The sequence below is a fragment of the Equus asinus genome, chromosome 10 (genome assembly GCF_041296235.1).
Source record: "Equus asinus isolate D_3611 breed Donkey chromosome 10, EquAss-T2T_v2, whole genome shotgun sequence".
In the NCBI taxonomy this organism is placed as follows: domain Eukaryota; kingdom Metazoa; phylum Chordata; class Mammalia; order Perissodactyla; family Equidae; genus Equus; species Equus asinus.
Genome location: NC_091799.1, coordinates 54,246,522 through 54,264,239, shown reverse-complemented (window position 1 = coordinate 54,264,239; position 17,718 = coordinate 54,246,522). Strand labels below are relative to the sequence as shown.

The following is a 17,718-nucleotide window of genomic DNA, read 5'->3' as shown; positions in this document are numbered from 1 at the left end:
CCCGGAAAGAGAAGTCTCCTTGCAAGGGCCACCTCCTGTCTCGCTGAGGGGAAGCATTTTGACAAGACACTGGTTCCGGGTCCCTCGATGTCCTCTTATGAAAGGTGACGTCCTCTTAGGAAAGGTGAGCCGTGTGTCTGTGCAGAGCAGGCCCCCTGCACCAGGTTTGCCTGTAACCCCCTCTCCTCTCTGCAGAGGGAGTTGATGCCACGGAGAGGTGGGGGTGGGAAGGCCCTGGCGGGGCCACCGTAACACCCATGCGGCCTGGCCTTGCCACCAACATCCACTCTCTGTCCCAGTTTTGCAGGCACCATTCACACCAGAGTCCCCGGGAGAAGCTGTGACAGGCGGCTCCCTCGGGGAGTGCCTGGGGGACACCCGAGAGTTTCAGGGTGCTCTTCCTCCTCACCTCGTGGATTTGCCAGACGCTGAGCCAGCACTTTGGCAAAATGCTTCCGGTGACCTGGTCTGCAGACCCGTTACTTCTGGAAGTGAAGGGACCACACGCTCGGCGCTGGGAGGAAAGCACACGCTCCAGCTGGTTCCCACGGGTTCTCCCAATTGTCACCGTGTTGAGATGACCTTTGAGGGTGGTTGGAGTAAAGGGCATTGTTGCTCCATGAAGTCCACTGCTTAGATCTGCAAAGTGCTCGCCAGTGTCTGGAAGATCAAAGATCGCAGCTTTCAATATTTCTCAGCTGGTGCCCAGGACGCTCCCCCATCTGCGGACTGTGGGCTCCCCCTGCAGCCCCATCTTTGCTTTTTTTTTTTTAAAGATTTTATTTTTTTTCCTTTTTCTCCCCAAAGCTCCCCAGTACATATTGTATATTCTTAGTTGTGGGTCCTTCTAGTTGTGGCATGTGGGACACTGCCTCAGCGTGATTTGATGAGCAGTGTCGTGTCCATGCCCAGGATTCCAAACGAGGAAACCCTGGGCCGCTTGTAGCGGAGCGCGCAAACTTAACCACTCGGACACGGGGCCAGCCCCCCCATCCCTGCTTTTTCCTCGACACACCCCTCCTGGGACCTGCTGCCACCTGGATCCTTGTCTAGTGACAAAGCAGCACTTCGGCAAGGGTTGGGGACAGAGTCTTGGAGTCCGAGTGGAACTTGTGGGGGGTCTCGCAGTCAAGGCCCTGGGAACCCACCCCCTCCTCAGAGATGTGGGCCGTGGTCTCTGGCAGGGTGGGCTGTGCCGCAGGGCTGGCCGGGCTGCTGGGGCGAGGAGAAGAAGGGAAGGACCGGTGGGGAGGGAGGGTGTCGTGTTCACAGGCTCCCCCCCCCCCCCATCACCCTGGACGCAGAGGCCCATAAAAGCCTCTGGAGGAGCCGGCTCCGTGGCCCAGTGGTTAAGTTCCCGCGCTCCACTGCGGCGGCCCAGTGTTCGGATACTGGGCGCAGACATGGCACCGCTCGTCAGGCCACGTTGAGGCGGCGTCCCACATGCCACAACTAGAAGGACCTGCAACTGTGTACGGAGCGGGGAGGGGAGGGGTTGGGGAGATAAAGCAGGGGAAAAAAAAAGATTGGCAACAGTTGTTAGCCCAGGTGCCAATCTTTAAAAAAATTAAAAAAAAAAGCCTCTGGAGCCCTGGTCTGGGGAACTGGCCCCCTGCCGCGGGGTCGTCTCTGCCTGGTGTGGCTTTGCTGAAATTCGGGGCTCCGGGGTCAGGTGGCCTGCGCGGCGGCGAACGGGAAACTTTGGAGGCCCCGCCCCTTCCTGCTCGTCGCGGTCGGGCTTTTTCCTCGCTTGCGGAGCTCTGGGCCGAGAATGTGTTCCAAGAAGACGCCCCAAGCGCCCTTTCACCGTCCCGGGCCTCGGCCCGCCGCGCCATCCCGCGCCGCCTGCGTAATCGCGGCTTCCCGGCGCGCCCGCGGCCCTGACCTTCCCGGCCGGCCGCCCAGCCCCCCTCTCGCCCGCCGGTGACGTGAGCCGCCGCCCCCACCGCGTCCGCTTAGGGGCCGTGGGCTTCCGGAAGGTTCTATCCCCTGAGCTGGGTGTCGGGACAGCCCCGTTTTGCAGTCTTCTTCCTGGTGGGTTTCAAGAAACAGCTTCAGTTCCCTCGACAAGAAGAGAAACCAAAAGCGCAGCCTGGCTCCTAAACGCGGGTCTCAACCTCTCCGCCCCCGTGCTGGTGCGCCAGCGGCCTGGTGCGCGGCCCCGCGCTGCCTTAACCCAAGGCCCCTCCTACGGGCCAGCCTCGATGGCCCCACTGCCTCGACCAGGGGCCAACATTTCAGTGCCACGGATGCCTGGAGCGGCAGCGACGCCCCGCCGCCACCGGGCCCCAGCTGCTGCCCCGAGGGCAGCACCGCCGGAAGCCCCACCTCCTCCAGGCGGGCGCGATGGCAGGTGTCTTCCCCACCCGGCCAGCTGGACCCTGGGGCCTGCATGTCCTGACATCAGCAGCGTGTGTGTTCCCACTTGGTCGGCGCGTGCCCCCGTGTCCTCTGCTGTCCCTCTGCCGACAAAGGGCCGCCTGGCTGGTGAGGGGTATGAGAGGTGGGCCTGATGTCCATTCAGACGACCTCCATGGGAGTAGCCACCTGACACAACGGGAGCAGGGCACTGTCCCACGGCGAGGAACTGGGGCCACAACCCTGTTCCAGGCACTGGGGCTCTGCACTAGGCAGAGAGCCTGCCCCGTGGCCTTCCCTTCCCCAGCAGCAGCAAACGCGCCGCCGCGACTGCATAAACGCGGAGAAGAAAGCCAGGCAGGGCAGGGAAGTGGTCAGGGAAGGCCACAGGGTGACATTCGAGAAGGGCTTAGGGAGATGAAGGAGCCAACCATCTGGGGGAAGAGTGTTCCAGACGGGAGGGGGAGGGGAACAGCCCCTTCAAAGGCCCTGCCTGCGCAGAGTGGTGATGGGAGCAAAGTGAGGGGGCAGGAAATGGGGCCGCTGCAGGCTCTAAGGGAGATGAGAAGCCACAGAGTGTTCTGGAACGGACGGGGCAAGGGTGGAAGCTGGGAACTGAGCCCAGGGTGGAGGCCTTGGAGGTGGACAAGGGGTCTGAGGACCCAGGCAGGTGGGCTCTCAGTTCTGCAAGAAGCCCCAGACCCTGGGGTGGGACCTTTCCACAGAGTGGAAGGGGAGGCCTCGCAGAGGGGGACACAGTCAAACCAAGTCCCGAAGAATTCCGGAAGGGCACAGACAGGTCAGGGGTCATCAGACCTAGGTACGTTATCTTAACAACAGCTGAGCCTGTGCCAGGTAGCTCTCACATGCAGGCCCAGAGAGAGTAGGCAACATGCTCCAGGTCACACAGCTCCAGAGCCTCCTCAGAGCTCCTCCTTCTGTTGCCTCCTTGAACTTGGAGGCTCCATTACCCTCTCCCAGCTCAGGTGTGTCAGGCACAGACTCAGGAGCCAGCAGACAGTTGGGGTGGGGGTTACAGCAGGGGCAGGTGAGGTCAGCTCATGCTTTAAATTCATTCCCCTGGGGCTGGCCCAGTTAAGTGCACATGTTTTGCTTCGGTGGCCCGGGGTTCGAGGGTTCGGATCCTAGGTGCAGACATGGCAACACTTGGCACGCCATGCTGTGGTAGGCATCCCACATGCAAAGTAGACGAAGATGGGCATGGACGTTAGCTCAGGGCCAGTCTTCCTCAGCAAAAAGAGGAGGATTGGCAGCAGATGTTAGCTCAGGGCTAATCTTCCCTCCCAAAAATAAAATAAAAATAAAAAATAAAATTCACTCCCCTGACTGTAGCCTCAGCTGACCGTCAGGGGACAGGGTTCCAGGCAAAGAGGGTACCCCACTAGTTTAACCCCACTGTGCCTCAGTTTCCTCACCGGTTGTCAGGGATAATAGTGGACTCCACCTCACGGGAGGTTGCCTGGTATACAGCAAGTGCTCCATACATGCTTGAAAACATGGACGAGTGGCACTTCAGCCAGCACCCACAGAGTGTCTGGAGCCTCACCCAGGACCCTCGTCACCCCTATGAGCCACAGGATCAGCATGATTGGTTCGCCGACCAGGGGACCAGGGCAGTGGTACCACGTGCCTGGCCTGTGCTGTGGGCAGCGGCCAGGCCACTGTCCTCTGTGCCCCGGAGGCCGGCACTAGACGCCTGGCCGGGGCTGTTGAACGGTCACCTCGCAGGCCCCTGGACCGCCCTGTGAGCCCCTCCCGGCCTGGCTCGGCCCCCTGCAGTGACTCACCCACACCCCGCCTCCGCTGGAGCCGGGCACTGAAACAGTCACCCAGCTCACTCCGGGGAGTGGCCGTGGAAATATTTCAGGGCTGCATTCAGTGCCTAAAAATACTCGGTGTGTCTTCCCCTCCCTCATTCCCTTCTCTGTTCCTTTGAAAAGTGTCGCTGAAAGCACCCCCGAGGCCTGTCCCTCCACGCTGTGCCCCTCCCCTGGCGAGCTGGGCTGGGGTGTCCCCAGGTGCGTGTAGGGGACAGTGAGTGGCCTCTGTCCCTCCCCATTGCCATGGAGAGACTCGGACGCTGTTTCTCCAGAACCCTCCGGAAGGGCCCAGCCTTTCCCCGCTGCCCCCCCAGAAGTCTTGGTTCCTGGAGAGGGGCCAGGGCACAGCGACATTGTCCAGGGACATCTCCATTACTCAGCAGTTTTCCTGAAGACTTACAAAGTGTTTCTTGCTGTTCATGTTCCCGAGGCAGCCAGCAGCAGGCCCCTCAGCCGGGGCCTCAGCTGGACCGAATTCCACCGCCTCCCTTGCCCACTCACTCCAGGACCCCACGGAGGATGTAGGTCCTTCTCCCACCTCCAGGGGAGCAGATGGTCCCCTCCAAGGCACTCAAACGTCCTGGATGTCATCCCAGCCACTCAGTCTCCCAGTCCCACTCCGTCCTAACCACCGAGCACCTTGACGTTTCCAGCAGCCAGAAAGATGGAGGGAGCAAGTGGAGACTGTGGGTGGGCATGCCGGGGTCAGATCCAATGTCTCAGTCACCTGAAGCAAGAGGAATCAGCAGGTGCAAAGGCCCCGGGGCAGGTGTGTGCTGAGCATCTTGGAGATGCAGCCAGCTGGCCGTTAATAACTAAACTCCATACTTTCTTCAGTTTCCTTAGTTTTTCCCTAATATCCTTTAAAAAAATTACTATTGAGGTAAGACTCACTAACATAAAATTAACCATTTAAAGTGAACAATTCAGTGGCATTTAGTACCTTCACAGTGTTGTACAACCACCACCTCTACCCGGTTCCAGAACGTTCCCTTCACCCCAAAAAGAAACCCCATACCCATCCCCCTCCTCCAGCCCCTGCACCCACCAGTCTGCTTCTGTCGCTGCAGGTGTGCCTGTTCTGGACGCTTCAGACAGACGGGCTCACACGCTGTGCCCTCTGGGCTGGCTTCTCCCCTCAGCACGAGGCTTTTGAGGGCCAACCGTGTGGCGGCGCGGGTCGGGGCCTCATCCTGTTTGTGGCTGAGTGTTGTTCCGTTGTGTGGATGGCCCACGTTTCGTGTACCCTTCCTCAGATCATGGACACATTGGACTATTTCTAAGGAAGTGTTTGTTGAGCATTTACTCTGTGCCAGGCACAGTTCTAAGCACATAACCCCCCCACCCCACCCCATCAGTTCATACTGTGACCACGATGCCCATTTGCCTATGTCATAGTTGGGGAAATGAAGGCACAGATAGGTAGATAGGCCACCAAAGGACCTCTGTTAGGTCTTCATACTCCAGAGATGAGAATAAAAGCAGATGATAAGGAAACCAACAAGACAGATGCCAGGGGAAGAACTTAAGGATCTTACAGGCAGCAAGAACATCACGTGCAAAGGCCCTGAGGTAGGAATGAGCTGGTGTGTTGGAGGAAAAGCACACAGGCTGGTGTGGCTGGAGTGGAACAGGTGAGAAAGACAGAAAAAGGGGGCAGTCGGCAGCAGCTGCAGGGCCTGGGCAGTTAAGGGGAAGGTTCTGGACTGTACTCTGAGATGGAGAGACAGACAGAGAGAGACTGAAAGAGATGCAGGAAGAGAGAGGGAGAGAGACTGGCAGCGGGAGGGAGAGAAAGGGCCTCAGCATCTCGAGGCCCAGGCCCAAGGGGCTGCAGGCTTCATCCTCACCCACGTCCCCTTAGCCCAGACCCCTCTCTGATACCCTGACTGCATGGGCAGGGGACAACTGCTCTCTGTTGAGAACAATATGGGCACACAGTAGGTGTTCCATAAATGTTGGGTGGCTGGATGAACGGAGGGATGGACAGATGAGTGCCGGGCAGATGGATGGGTGAGTGGAAAGAAGATCTGGCACTAGGTCAGTACTACGAGAGCATCTATCGTCTCCCACCTTCCAGCAAGTGATTGGGTGGGGGTCGGTGGAGGAACTTATCCAGCCACCCTGGGGCCTCGCCCACCCACCTCCATCTCAGAAGATGTCCCTGGAGTGGAGGCTGCGGGGTGAGGTTGGGCAGGGTGCCTTGAGCACAGGGGTGGGCCGGCTGGGTACCAGATGCGCTACCTGCCTCTGCCTCTGAGTCAGCATCTCCATGGCAACTCGGGCCCTGCCGGATGCTCCTCCGGGCACATCCCCGTCACTGTAGCCACCGTCACGGCCGCCCCCTCGCAGGTGGCAGGGGCAGAGGGGGCGTCTGTTTTTACTCGGGCTGCAGGCAGCGCTCAAGGACCACAGTGCCCACCTTCCCCCCATCCCTCTTAGCCCCTCTGTCTCCTGAGCCACGCCTGTGGTGAGGAGTCTGGTGAGGGTCTCCAGGCTGTCTAGGAGCGGGCAGAGAATGTCTCCTGGGGTGGGCACAGCAGGTGAGGGAACCAGATGGCAGGGGTGGGCAGACCTAGGGGGTGACATGGAGACAGGGTAAGCAGGGAACCACAGAAGATGTGGGGAGGCCAGGGACACAGAGCACAGAAGACAGGGATCCTGGGCAGCTCCTATGCCCCCTGAGCCTCCCCTACCTCCTCTGAAACATTAGTAATGGTGGGGAAACTGAGGCAGGAAGGGTAGTCACAGGCTCCACCTGGGCTGGCAAGGACTCCAACTACCCCCACTCCAGCTGCTGAGGACTTGGGTGCCCCTGTGATCCCCGCCCCCCTTGCCTTCCTCTCATCTCCCCTCTTCTCACCCTACTCCAAGCTTTCTCCTTGGTGCTTCTCTGACACACCCTGCGTTCCAACCTCAGGGCCTCTGCACATGCGATTCCAGCTTTCAGGAATACTGTCCCCTGGAGTACCCTCACAGTGTCCCTTTGGTCTGCAGGTGTCACTGACCCTCTGTGCCCCCTATGCCCCCCTTCCCTGATGAGATTTCTTCATAGCTCTTGATACACCCTTCTCAGAGTCTCAGTTTACCTAGCTGGACAATGGCTGTAGCCAGTGGCAGAAGGAAGGGGATCCAGGCAGTGAAACGTCAGTGTCCGGTCCTCTCCACCTGACCGAGGGCTGCAGGGACAGACTGGGAACTTGGGGTGACCTACAGCTCCCTGGGTGGGCTTGACCCTGTTCAGGCCACAAGGCCCTGACAGAGGTCAGTGGTCAAGCCAGGCCACGGCCAGGGGCCAGTGCCAGGGAGCCCCCAGGCCAGTTGGGGCCTCCAGGTCCTGTGGTAACCTGTGAGCCCCCTACTACCCCACATATTGATCACCCCCAGGGCCACTGTGACCCCACCAGCCCCAGGTGTACTGCCCTGGGACTCAGTCACTCTATCCTCATTGTAGAGATTTACAGGGTTGCCTTCTCCTCACACCAGGGAGATTGAAGATTGGTTCCAGTCCCCAGCCAGGGGCTGTGGATCCTGGCGGGTGACAAATGTGGATTTAAAACCAGTTCTGTCGCTCTCTTCCTGTGCCTCCTGGTCTGTCTGTCCCCCTGTTGTCTCCTGCCCTCTCCAGCTGGCCTCTCTTCTTCCCTCCTTTCTCTATGGGTCTCTGGTTCTGCCTCTCTCCTCTCCCTGGAGGTCGCTGCCCCCCTGCCGGCCTCCCTGTTTATCTCGTAGTCACAATCTCTTTTCTCTCCCGCTGTTTCGAGGCTCCAGCCCTCCTATGGGGAGGCCCTGATGAGTTCGGCCTCCATCTACTCATTCATCAAATGGGCTTGTTCTAGAGCCCGCAGTCCTGGGGGCGGCAGCAGACACTCTCCCTCCACAGCTCCGGGCAGCCCTCCAGGGCCCGGTGGGGAAGGGGTTAACCGCGCCGCCCCTCCCCCAGCCCTGCGTTTAATGAGCGGCCCCGCGGGGCGGCCTAGCTGGGCAAGCGGGGGGAAGGGAGGGAGAAGGGAGAGCCGGTGGGGGGAGAGGGGGAGGGAGGAAGCGGAGGGGAGGGCAGAGACGAAGGGAGAGGGACGAGAGGGGCGGGGGTAATGAGGAGAAGCGGGGCGGGGAGCCAGCCGGGGATTCGAATCCCGCCTCGCTGGGGCCCCCCACGCAAACCTCACAGCTCTCGCCCGCGCCCCTCAGGGTGTGAACCCCCCCCCCCAAGGCAGAGCCGAACGCGCGTAGCAAATGTCAGCTCTCTCCCCCTTGTCCGGCCGAGAAACTGAGGCCCACGCAGACGTGGCGACTCGCCAGGACACAGCTCCGGGCCGCCCAGCGCTCGGTGGTTTTGTAGGGATTCGTCTACGTACTGGAAAACCAAAAAAAACAGTTCGTCTCAGCCAGGCGACCCTGGGGCTGTCGCTGCGTGGCCAAGGGCGAGCACTGGGAGAGGGCGACGACCTGGAGCGCGGCGGCCCAGCTTCAGTCTCAGCCAGGCCGCTGCTCTCCCTGTGCCTCAGTTTTCCCGTTTGCGCGGCAGGGGGTAAACCGGGGAGCGGAGTCTCCCCGTGATCCCCCGATCCCCATCCCGGGATCTACCGCGGCTTGGGGCGCGGGCCGGGCGGCCGGAGCGGCCGCGTCTACGCGGCCCCGCCTCGCCTTGACGTCGGCGCTGACGCCACCGTCCCCCTCGCCGCCGGCCGGCCGCCGCGCGGGGTTAACTCTTAGGCTGCCGCCTGCCGCGCCGAGCCTTCGAGATCCTTTGTACCCCCACCCGGCGCCCGAGGAGAGGCCCCGGCCGGGGACCGACGTGGGGCAGGTCGTGGGCGGGCCCAGCCGCCAGGCGAGGCGGGAGCTCCGGCGGCCCCCGAGCCTCCGCCTGCGCCCTTCCCTCCGCCTGGGACGCGCGCCGCCCGCCCCACTCCAAGTCTGGGTGCAAGGCCACCTCCCGCCCCCGGCCCGGCCCTGACCCCTCCGCGACTGGGCGTGTCCGTGTACGGCTGGGTCCCTCCGCCCCGGGAGGGCTCCTTCGGTCTGGGCCGGGGACTTCTCCCCAAGCAACCCGCCGTCTCAAGGTCGGGGCGCTGCCCCGCGTGCTTCAGACGAGAACCATCGAGGCCCAGCGAACTCCGGCGGCGCCCCGGCCGCCGGGCCCCAGGGAGGGCCCGGGTCCCGCGGCGGGGGAGGGGACTCTGCGGCCCCGCCCTGCCCGGGGAAGTGAGACTGGGGGCCCTCCCCCGCACACTCCCCACTTCCTCCCCGGAGAGGCGGCGGCGGGGACGGGGGTGGGGGAGCGGCCGCGGCTTCGGAGGGGTCTCCCCGCCCCCACGCCCCAGGGGGCAGGGCTGACGTTGATGCACCTCCAGCGCTGGGGCCCCCCAAATCTGCTCCCGCCTTGGGGCCCCTTGCTAACCGACCCGGATTCTGCCTGCTTCTCCCCCCGCCGATGGCCCCACCGCCTCCTCCCCGCTCCCTCCGCTGTCGGCCTCGCTCGCGGCCAATCTGCGCGACGTGGTACCTGCGGCCCGCAGGGCCCTGCAGGCCCGAGGCCCAGCTCTGCTGCCAGCCCGGCCCCGGAGCCCCGGCCCGCGTCCTCCTGTGCACATGCCCTCCAAAAGTCGGGGCCAGGCTCTGCCCAGAGCCTTCGTTTGTCCATCCGAAAAATGGGGACAGGTGTCCGTCCTTGCGGTGCTGCTGTGGGCATCTTAAGAAAAAATGTCAAGAGGAGGTTTCCCATCTTGGCACCATGGACGGGTCCGCTCATTCATTACTTCACTCATCCGTTACAGCATTCACTCATTCACTTAAGTATTTATTCACATATTCATTGATTCACAGGTTCCCTCCCCCAACCCGTGGGCAGCCTGGGAAGGACGTCAGGGGCCCACAGGACCGTGGGTGGGGACAGCCCCAAGGTCCTGAGGCGGAAGTGGGAACTAACACTTAACCAACCTGCAGCCTCCCCAGAGGTCCTGTGGCGTCCCCGCCAAAGAGGCGGCTGTCTGCCACCACCGCCTCCATCTGTCCCCCAAAATGGGCCTTGAGAGGAAATGGGCTGATGCAGGCAAACCCCACGCATAATAGGTACTCGTCGCCGAGGCTGGACACAGATTGAGCACCTTCTTCGTACTGGGGCTCTCGGTACGGGATCACCGAGTGGGTCTCTGTGGTCCCTTCCTGCTCTCTTCCTGGCTTGTGGCATCCCTCCCTTTCATGCTTTCTGGACATTGGAACATTCCCGATCCAGGCCTGGCCCAGAATGTCCCTGAGGAGGGAATGCCTAGGTTTTGCTCTCATTTCATCATTTTTCTGTTTCCTTCTATTTGTGGCAAGAGAAACTGGTTTTCTATTCCTGGTGGTGACATGAAGGTTCCCTTTTGAAATAGATTTACTGAAGTAAAAACAGAAAAGGGGTCGACTTAAAGGAAAAAGAGTGACATGGTCCTCAAGCGTGTTTCTTCATTGTGGCGGTGGTGGTTTCCCATCCCCGTGAGAGGATCAGCTCGGGAGGGATGAGGCATGGCGGAAAATCCTCACCCGGCACACAGGGCCAGACGCAAAGCAGGTGCTCAACTGAGGGAGGTGGAGTGGCTGAGTGAGGGTGCTCAAAGCTGGCCAAGAGAAAAGCAAAACCAAAACCAACCGACTTCTAAAGCTCATCTAATGCAATCAAATCCATCACCCTCTGACCCCCGACCCTTCGGTTCTCCAACCTAAACCTGTGACAAGGCCTAGCCTGGGCCTGGGTATCCAACAAGTGCACATTAAACGTGCACTGGATGAGCGCAGGGGTCCTGCCTGCCCCAGCGGGTGGGAGAGGGTGGTACGAGAAGTTGTTTTTCCCTTGCGCGGGAGCCCTTCCGGGATAACTCTCTTCGGCCAGTCAATCAACAAACACTGGACTGAGCGGCTCTTCTGGGCCTGCGGGAGACTGGGGACACTACAGCCTGGGGAAGCAGTCAACAGGGCCACCGGTCGTAAAGCAGGCTCTGCCAGATGTCAATCTGGTGCCCTCAGTGCTGAAGGGGGCTGACGGCGCGTCAGTTTCCTCGTCTGAAAAATGCTCTGGCGCGACTGGAAAGACCTGGTGCCGACCCAGAGGGCACAGCCTCCGTCCCCTCCCTGCGGCCGGACAGACACCTGCGCCGGGCCGGGGAGGGGCCTGCGTTTCCTGCTCCAGGAGGGGGCGGAAGCGGGGCCGGGGGGCGGGGCCGCCGCCTGCGCCCGTAACCTGATCCTCAGGAATGCGCCGGGGCCAGACGCGCCCCCCGCCCGAGGCCGGCGCCCCTCCCCCGGCCGCCCGCGGGGGCCCGCCAGCCCCGCCCCCACCGGCCTGTGGGTCCCAACCGCCGGGGACGTCCCCCCAGCCCTGCGGAGTCCTGAGCGCCGGGGGACCATCCCTGGCAAGACTCACCCCGAGATGCCCGCTCCGCTTCACCCCTTCTGCTTCCTGCCAGGCTCCTTTTTTCTTTCTTTGGTGCTTTCCCGTTTTATCGAGTAGATTTTAGATCTCTGGGTCTTCAAATAAAGACTAAACATAAAATGAGCTACAGGTTGCTTTAAACAGGAAAGCAAATCTCTTCGCGCTGAGGAGAACCCAGAGCAGCAGAGATGGGAACCCAGGCGGAGGGTGGGGAGTCGGTGGGGCTGACTTCTTGCCAGGCATGGGCTGTGTGACCTCAGACAGATCGCCGTCGCGTGCCCTGTCTGGAAGTCACGCTGAGAAGTGGGATAATGTCCCGCTGCTCCTGGAGCTGCTGGGAGAAGAAAGGTGAGAATTCAGGGTCCCAGGCCAATCCCTGTTACAGCCTCCTCCCGCAGCCCTGTCGCCCGCTTCCACTGCTCTTGGGTCAAACACCGCTTGGTTTCCTTCTCTCCTTCTGGATCCCCTTGACTCCCTCAGTCCAGCCCCACCTGCCTCTCTGCCCTCCATCAATGTGGCCAGCTGGCTTCTGCCCCAGGGCCTTTGCATTTAATGTCCCCACTGTCTGGGACACTGCCCTCGAATTATCTCATGATTTGCTCCAGCTCCTCCTCCATTCGGCATCACCTCCTGGGGCGCCCCTCCCAGATTACCCAACTCTAAAACATGCCCCCTTCACCCGCCCCGGAGGGAGCACCATTTCTCCTCCTGGAAGCCTTGCAGGGCAGGCTCCTCCTTCAGATTGCGGGGTGGGCTGCCTGTGTCATTCATGTGTGTCCCCGACACACTCGGCTCACAGGCTCACACTAGGCGCTCAGTCAATGTAGATGGAAGGAAGAAATGGATGGGAATTACCCCTTGTTCATTGCATGGGACTAGGGGATGGATTCAGAGTTCCCGATCTCTGGGGACAAAGCTGGACACGGCACCCCCCAGCTCTCTGGGGTCAGGGCTGGGCCAGATGGAAGGAGTCTATCGGAGTCCCTGGGCCTGGTTAAAGAAGGCTTCTTGGAGAAGGGAACATTGAAAATGGGTTTTGACGGATGACTAGGAGTTGACATGGAGGCTGAGGGAACCCCAGACCAAGGAACCGCGGTTCAGTTTGGCCAAAAAATGAAGTAAAATAACTCTAGAAAACATTTATTGAGCCCTACTTCTTCAAATCCACTAAAAATCACAAGACTCCACGAGTAGTCACTCTATTGCCATGAGGAGGAAACTGACACTCAGAGGTCGCAGGCCTTGGCCTCCCCGGGACCCCCAGTTCCCAAGGCCCGCCTGCTACTCAGTCTTTCAGCTCAGGCCAGCTCTGCCCCGTTCACCAGACCAATCACCCACCTATCAAGGTCACGGCCCAAGGTCAGGGTGGAGCCTCCCCAGGCCACCCACTCACCTTCCTGCCTAGGCGAGAAGGAGGCCCCATCTCCCCCAATCTAGGCCCAGGCATAGGCCCAGAGAGGGGTCCCGGGGCAGGGCTGGCTACAGGCCGCGGCTGCATCCCCTCCCACTAGGCGTCCTTCGCCCAGGCAGGACCCGGAGAGGACAGGTCTGGAGGGCACAGAGACCCCAATGCCTGGAAACACACAGGCAGCCCTCAGCCTGCCAGGCCAGGCCCGCTTGTGTGACAGCCTCCCTCATGGCCTTCTGGCTCCAGAGCCCAGTTAGGGGTGGGGCCCGGTGAGGAAGGGAGGTGGAAGAGGGGGTGCCCATGCCCATAGCCCAGTTAGAGAAACTGAGGCCAGAGACTGCCACAGGAACCCAGCCAGGCAGCGTTCTCCTTTAACAGTGAGCATCCAGTGAATGAATGCTGGGCCTTGTGCAGGAAGCTGGGGACCCAGCAGGCCCAGGATAGACAAGGTTCCTGCCCTCTGGGGACTTATAGTCCACCCCATCATTCTGCTTGATTCCAAGGATATAATGGGAATAAGGTGAGTAGGAGAGGCCTTACACATTTGCACTGGGGGAAGGGAGCACCAGGCAGATGGCATAGGATATGCAAAGGCCCTGAGGCAGCAATAAGCTGGGAAGCCAAGGCTTCCAGTGAGGGTGAGAGTGAAAGGTCAGAGGTCAGGGGAAGGATGGTGTAAGGCCTCCACTATCTGGTTGAGGAGTAGGCTCCATCCTGAGTGTGGTGGCAGCCACGGCGGCGGGGCTGTGTTTAGGGGCTGTCGGTCAGACACAGATGTCCCAAGGATCCCTTGGGAGTGTTGGGAGGTTGGTCCCTCCCCCTTCCCTCATAACCCGTCCCCAGCCAGCCTTTATGGCGACCCATTAGGCCCTGACTGTCATGATAATAAGCAGATAATAATTACCAGCTGGGATTCCTTCCTTGCCAGCCCAGCCCGGCAATAAGGGGGATACTGTGGGGGCCTAGAGTCGAGCTCCCTCACTGGGGGACCCATAGCAGAACCTGGCAGACGCAGAGTTAAAACGTAGGCGGCTGCCCAAGGGCGTGGACGCCTGGGTTCTACTAGGTAGATAAGAGCTCAAGCCTGGTCACAGCCCTGGCCCCATGGGCAGGTCACTCCACTTCACTGAGCCTCAGTTTCCCGTCTGTAAAATCAGGAATTCGGACTCCGCGAATTCGGACTCCGCGTTTTGACCCCATCCAGTTTAAAGTGTCAGGAGCAAAGTGCTTCCAGGAACTTCTGGCAGCCCTCGTCTCCCCTCCCGCGTCTGTCCTGTGGAAACACACCACCGGGGACCGAGGCGGGGGTGAGGTGGAGACAGACCTGGCCCAGCCCCCGGGGGAAGCCCCGGGCACAGCGTCCCCGGCCTCCAGACCCAGCACGCACAGCCTCGCCAGCGGCCGGCTCACGGAGGCGCCGTCCGCCTAGTGGGGCGGGAGGCGCCGCGGAGTTATTTATCCATCCGGGGCCCCATCCCCCTCCGGTCCCTGGAGGCCGGCACCGCCCCCGCCCCCGCCCGGCCCGGGCCCCACGCGCGGACGCGGGGCGGGGCCTCGGGGCGGGCGGGTGCCTTGTGACCGAGCCCATCACGCCACCCGGGACGTGCCTTGGCGGGAGGCGGCGCTGGGGGTATTGGTCGTACACAGCGCTCCCGGGGCGGGGTGACCGGGTCCCGGCGCGCGACCCGCCCCCATGACGTCAACCCACAAGGCAGCGCGCTGTTGTGCCGTTTACCGCGCGTCACCGGGGCAACGGCAGCCGGACGGGGTGTCGGTGGCTTGGCCCCGCCCAGCCATGCAAATGAGCTACGTCACCCGCGCCCAATGGTGAGCGGGGGCAGTGAGCTCATCGCGCCGGGCCGAGGCTATAAGAGGGCGCGCCGGGTGCGCGACGCAGGAGCCGCCGCCAGCGGAGGGCCGGGGGCAGCGGCCGCGGCCGGGTTGGGCGCAGGGCCGAGCAGACGGGGGGGGGCGCGGGCCCCCCGGGCGGCCACGGCCACTCCTCCCCCCCCGGGCCGGCGAGGCGGGGGAGGCGGAGGATGGAAACACCCTTCTACGGCGATGAGGCGCTGAGCGGCCTGGGCGGCGGCGTCAGTGGCAGTGGTGGCGGTGGCAGCTTCGCGTCCCCGGGTCGCCTGTTCCCCGGGGCGCCCCCGACGGCGGCGGCCGGCAGCATGATGAAGAAGGACGCGCTGACGCTGAGCCTGAGCGAGCAGGTGGCGGCGGCGCTCAAGCCAGCGGCCGCGCCGCCCCCGGCCCCCCTGCGCACCGACGGCACCCCGGGCGCGGCGCCCCCCGACGGCCTGCTCGCCTCGCCCGACCTGGGGCTGCTCAAGCTCGCTTCGCCCGAGCTTGAGCGCCTCATCATCCAGTCTAACGGGCTGGTCACCACCACGCCGACGAGCACGCAGTTCCTCTACCCCAAGGTGGCAGCCAGCGAGGAGCAGGAGTTCGCCGAGGGCTTCGTCAAGGCCCTGGAGGACTTACACAAGCAGAATCAGCTGGGCGCGGGCGCGGCCTCTGCTGCCGCCGCCGCCGCCGGGGGACCCTCGGGCACGGCCGCGGGCGCCGCACCTCCGGGCGAGCTGGCCCCGGCGGCGGCCACGCCCGAGGCGCCGGTCTACGCGAACCTGAGCAGCTACGCGGGCGGCACCGGGGGTGCGGGAAGTGCTGCGACGGTCGCCTTCGCCGCCGAGCCCGTGCCCTTCCCGCCGCCGCCTCCGCCCCCAGGCGCGCTGGGGCCGCCGCGCCTGGCCACGCTCAAGGATGAGCCGCAGACGGTGCCCGACGTGCCGAGCTTCGGCGAGAGCCCGCCGCTGTCGCCCATCGACATGGACACGCAGGAGCGCATTAAGGCGGAGCGCAAGCGGCTGCGCAACCGCATCGCTGCCTCCAAGTGCCGCAAACGCAAGCTAGAGCGCATCTCGCGCCTCGAGGAGAAAGTGAAGACGCTCAAGAGCCAGAACACGGAGCTGGCGTCCACGGCGAGCCTGCTGCGCGAGCAGGTGGCGCAGCTCAAGCAGAAGGTCCTCAGCCACGTCAACAGCGGCTGCCAGCTGCTGCCCCAGCACCAGGTGCCCGCGTACTGAGCCCGCGCGCGGGGCGCATGCGCGGCCCCCCTCCCCGAGAGGCGGGTTCGCATGGGAGGGGGGCGTGGGCGCCCCGGACTCGGAGAGGGCGCGGCTCGGGGCAGCCCCCCACCGGAGGGTGCCCAAGACTCGGAGAGGGCGCCTCAGACTCGACAAGCTGGACCCCCTGCTGCCTGGGGGCGAGCGCATGACCCCTCCGCCCTCGCGCTGCCTCTGTACCCCGCGCGCGGCCACCGGGGTTGCACAAACCCGCGCGCCCCGGCCGCCCCTTTGTACACCCCGCCGCCGAAGGGGCTCCGGGGGGTGCAGCCTCAAGCCCTGCGTTTCCTTTTCTTTTACTTTTTTTTTTTTCCTCCACTTTGGAAGAGAGAACAGAGTGTTCGATTCTGCCCTATTTATGTTTCTACTCGGGAACAAACGTTGGTTGTGTGTGTGTGTGTTTTCTTGTGTTGGTTTTTTAAAGAAATGGGAAGAAAAAAAAAAAAACCTCCCTCTTCCCCTTTCCTCGCTCTCGCTCCCTCCTTCCGACACCCCTCCTCCTGCCCTTTTTGTTGTTTTGTTTTGTTTTGCTACGAGTCCACATTCCTGTTTGTAAGCCTCGGTTCGCCCGGTTTTCTGTTTTCAGTAAAGTCGTTACGCCAGCTCGGCTCCGCCTCCTCCTTCCCCGCCGGGGCCTGGCGGGCTGGGCGGGGCCTGGCCGCTCCCCTCCCCCGCCTGTCGCCCCTCTGCCTCCGCCCCTGCTCGGGGGAGGGCGGCCGGCTCGGGGAGGGGCCTGCACATCTGGCGCGCAGCGAGCGCCATCTAGACGCGCCTGGGCGCGGGGCCGGCGGTGTCCGAGTTGGCGGGGCACGCTGGGGCAGCCAAGCAGCGTTCGGAACTAGCGAGCCTGCGAGTGTCCCATTAGAGGGAGGGACTGCGGCGTGGAAAGGAGACAGCCCCAGCCGGAGTCAGGAAGAAAGAAGTTTAACCTTCCGGGCGTCTGTTTCCCCGTCTGTAAAGTGGGCAGAATAATGCAGAGAACTTGCTCCATAAAGCTTTCAGGATTAAGAGTTTATCTATAGAGCAGTGCTTGGCTTACACTTGGTGCTTAGTGTAGGCTCTTAGTATCATTTGGTGAGTGGGGAAACTGAGTCTCAGGCCCAGAGGGAAGGTGACACGGTGGGACCTGGCCAGGCGGCCTCTCTCCAGTACTGTACGTATGGTTGCCACTGTGGGACCTCACTTTCAGAGTGCTGACTTGGATTCCGGGATTTTCCAAATCGTCCCTGAAGCAGCCTCCCCCCAACATCCTGTTCTCCCATTTTGAAGAAACTAAGGTTCAGAGAGGTTGAGAGACTGGCTTGAGGTCACACAGCCTTTTTAGGAGACTGCAGGGACATTTGGACCTTGGGCTTCTCACCTCCAGAGCCTTGACCGCCAGGCTACCCTCTGGCCCTGTCTGCTCCGGCCTTTGCTATTGTGTGGGTGAAAGCCCACGGCCGTAGGAGTCTGCCTCAGCTTGGGGCCTGGAGGGACGTGAGCATTGGTGGCCAAGGGTAAGTGGGGCTGGTAGGCATGTATTGAGCACCGACTGTGTCCCCAGCCCAGCAGGGGACGATGGGCAGTGAATCA

At 62.3% G+C, this 17,718-nt stretch overlaps 1 protein-coding gene and 1 long non-coding RNA gene across 4 annotated transcripts; one reads left to right on the top strand and one right to left on the bottom strand.

The window, feature by feature from the left end:
* Nucleotides 1–95: 95 nt before the first annotated feature.
* LOC139046393 (uncharacterized) lies at nt 96–11,590 on the bottom strand. 3 transcript variants are annotated; one of them, XR_011506418.1, is made up of 3 exons: nt 9,706–11,590; nt 5,248–8,556; nt 96–4,926 (listed from the first exon to the last, which is right to left on the bottom strand). It is a non-coding gene; the product is annotated as an uncharacterized lncRNA (long non-coding RNA). The 3 variants fall into 3 exon arrangements; XR_011506419.1 differs by lacking the exon at nt 9,706–11,590 and adding an exon at nt 9,158–9,693; XR_011506417.1 differs by lacking the exon at nt 9,706–11,590 and adding an exon at nt 8,649–9,151.
* Nucleotides 11,591–14,898: 3,308 nt separating this feature from the next.
* On the top strand, nt 14,899–16,748 carry JUND (JunD proto-oncogene, AP-1 transcription factor subunit). Its single transcript, XM_014831559.3, has one exon. It carries the CDS (start codon nt 15,058–15,060, stop codon nt 16,105–16,107), a length of 1,050 nt encoding a protein of 349 aa, XP_014687045.2. The 5' UTR covers nt 14,899–15,057; the 3' UTR covers nt 16,108–16,748.
* Nucleotides 16,749–17,718: the final 970 nt, after the last annotated feature.

Bases quoted from the DNA above. Each gene is read 5' to 3' on its own strand.
- JUND (XM_014831559.3), top strand. From the start codon at position 15,058: ATGGAAACACCCTTCTACGGCGATGAGGCGCTGAGCGGCCTGGGCGGC.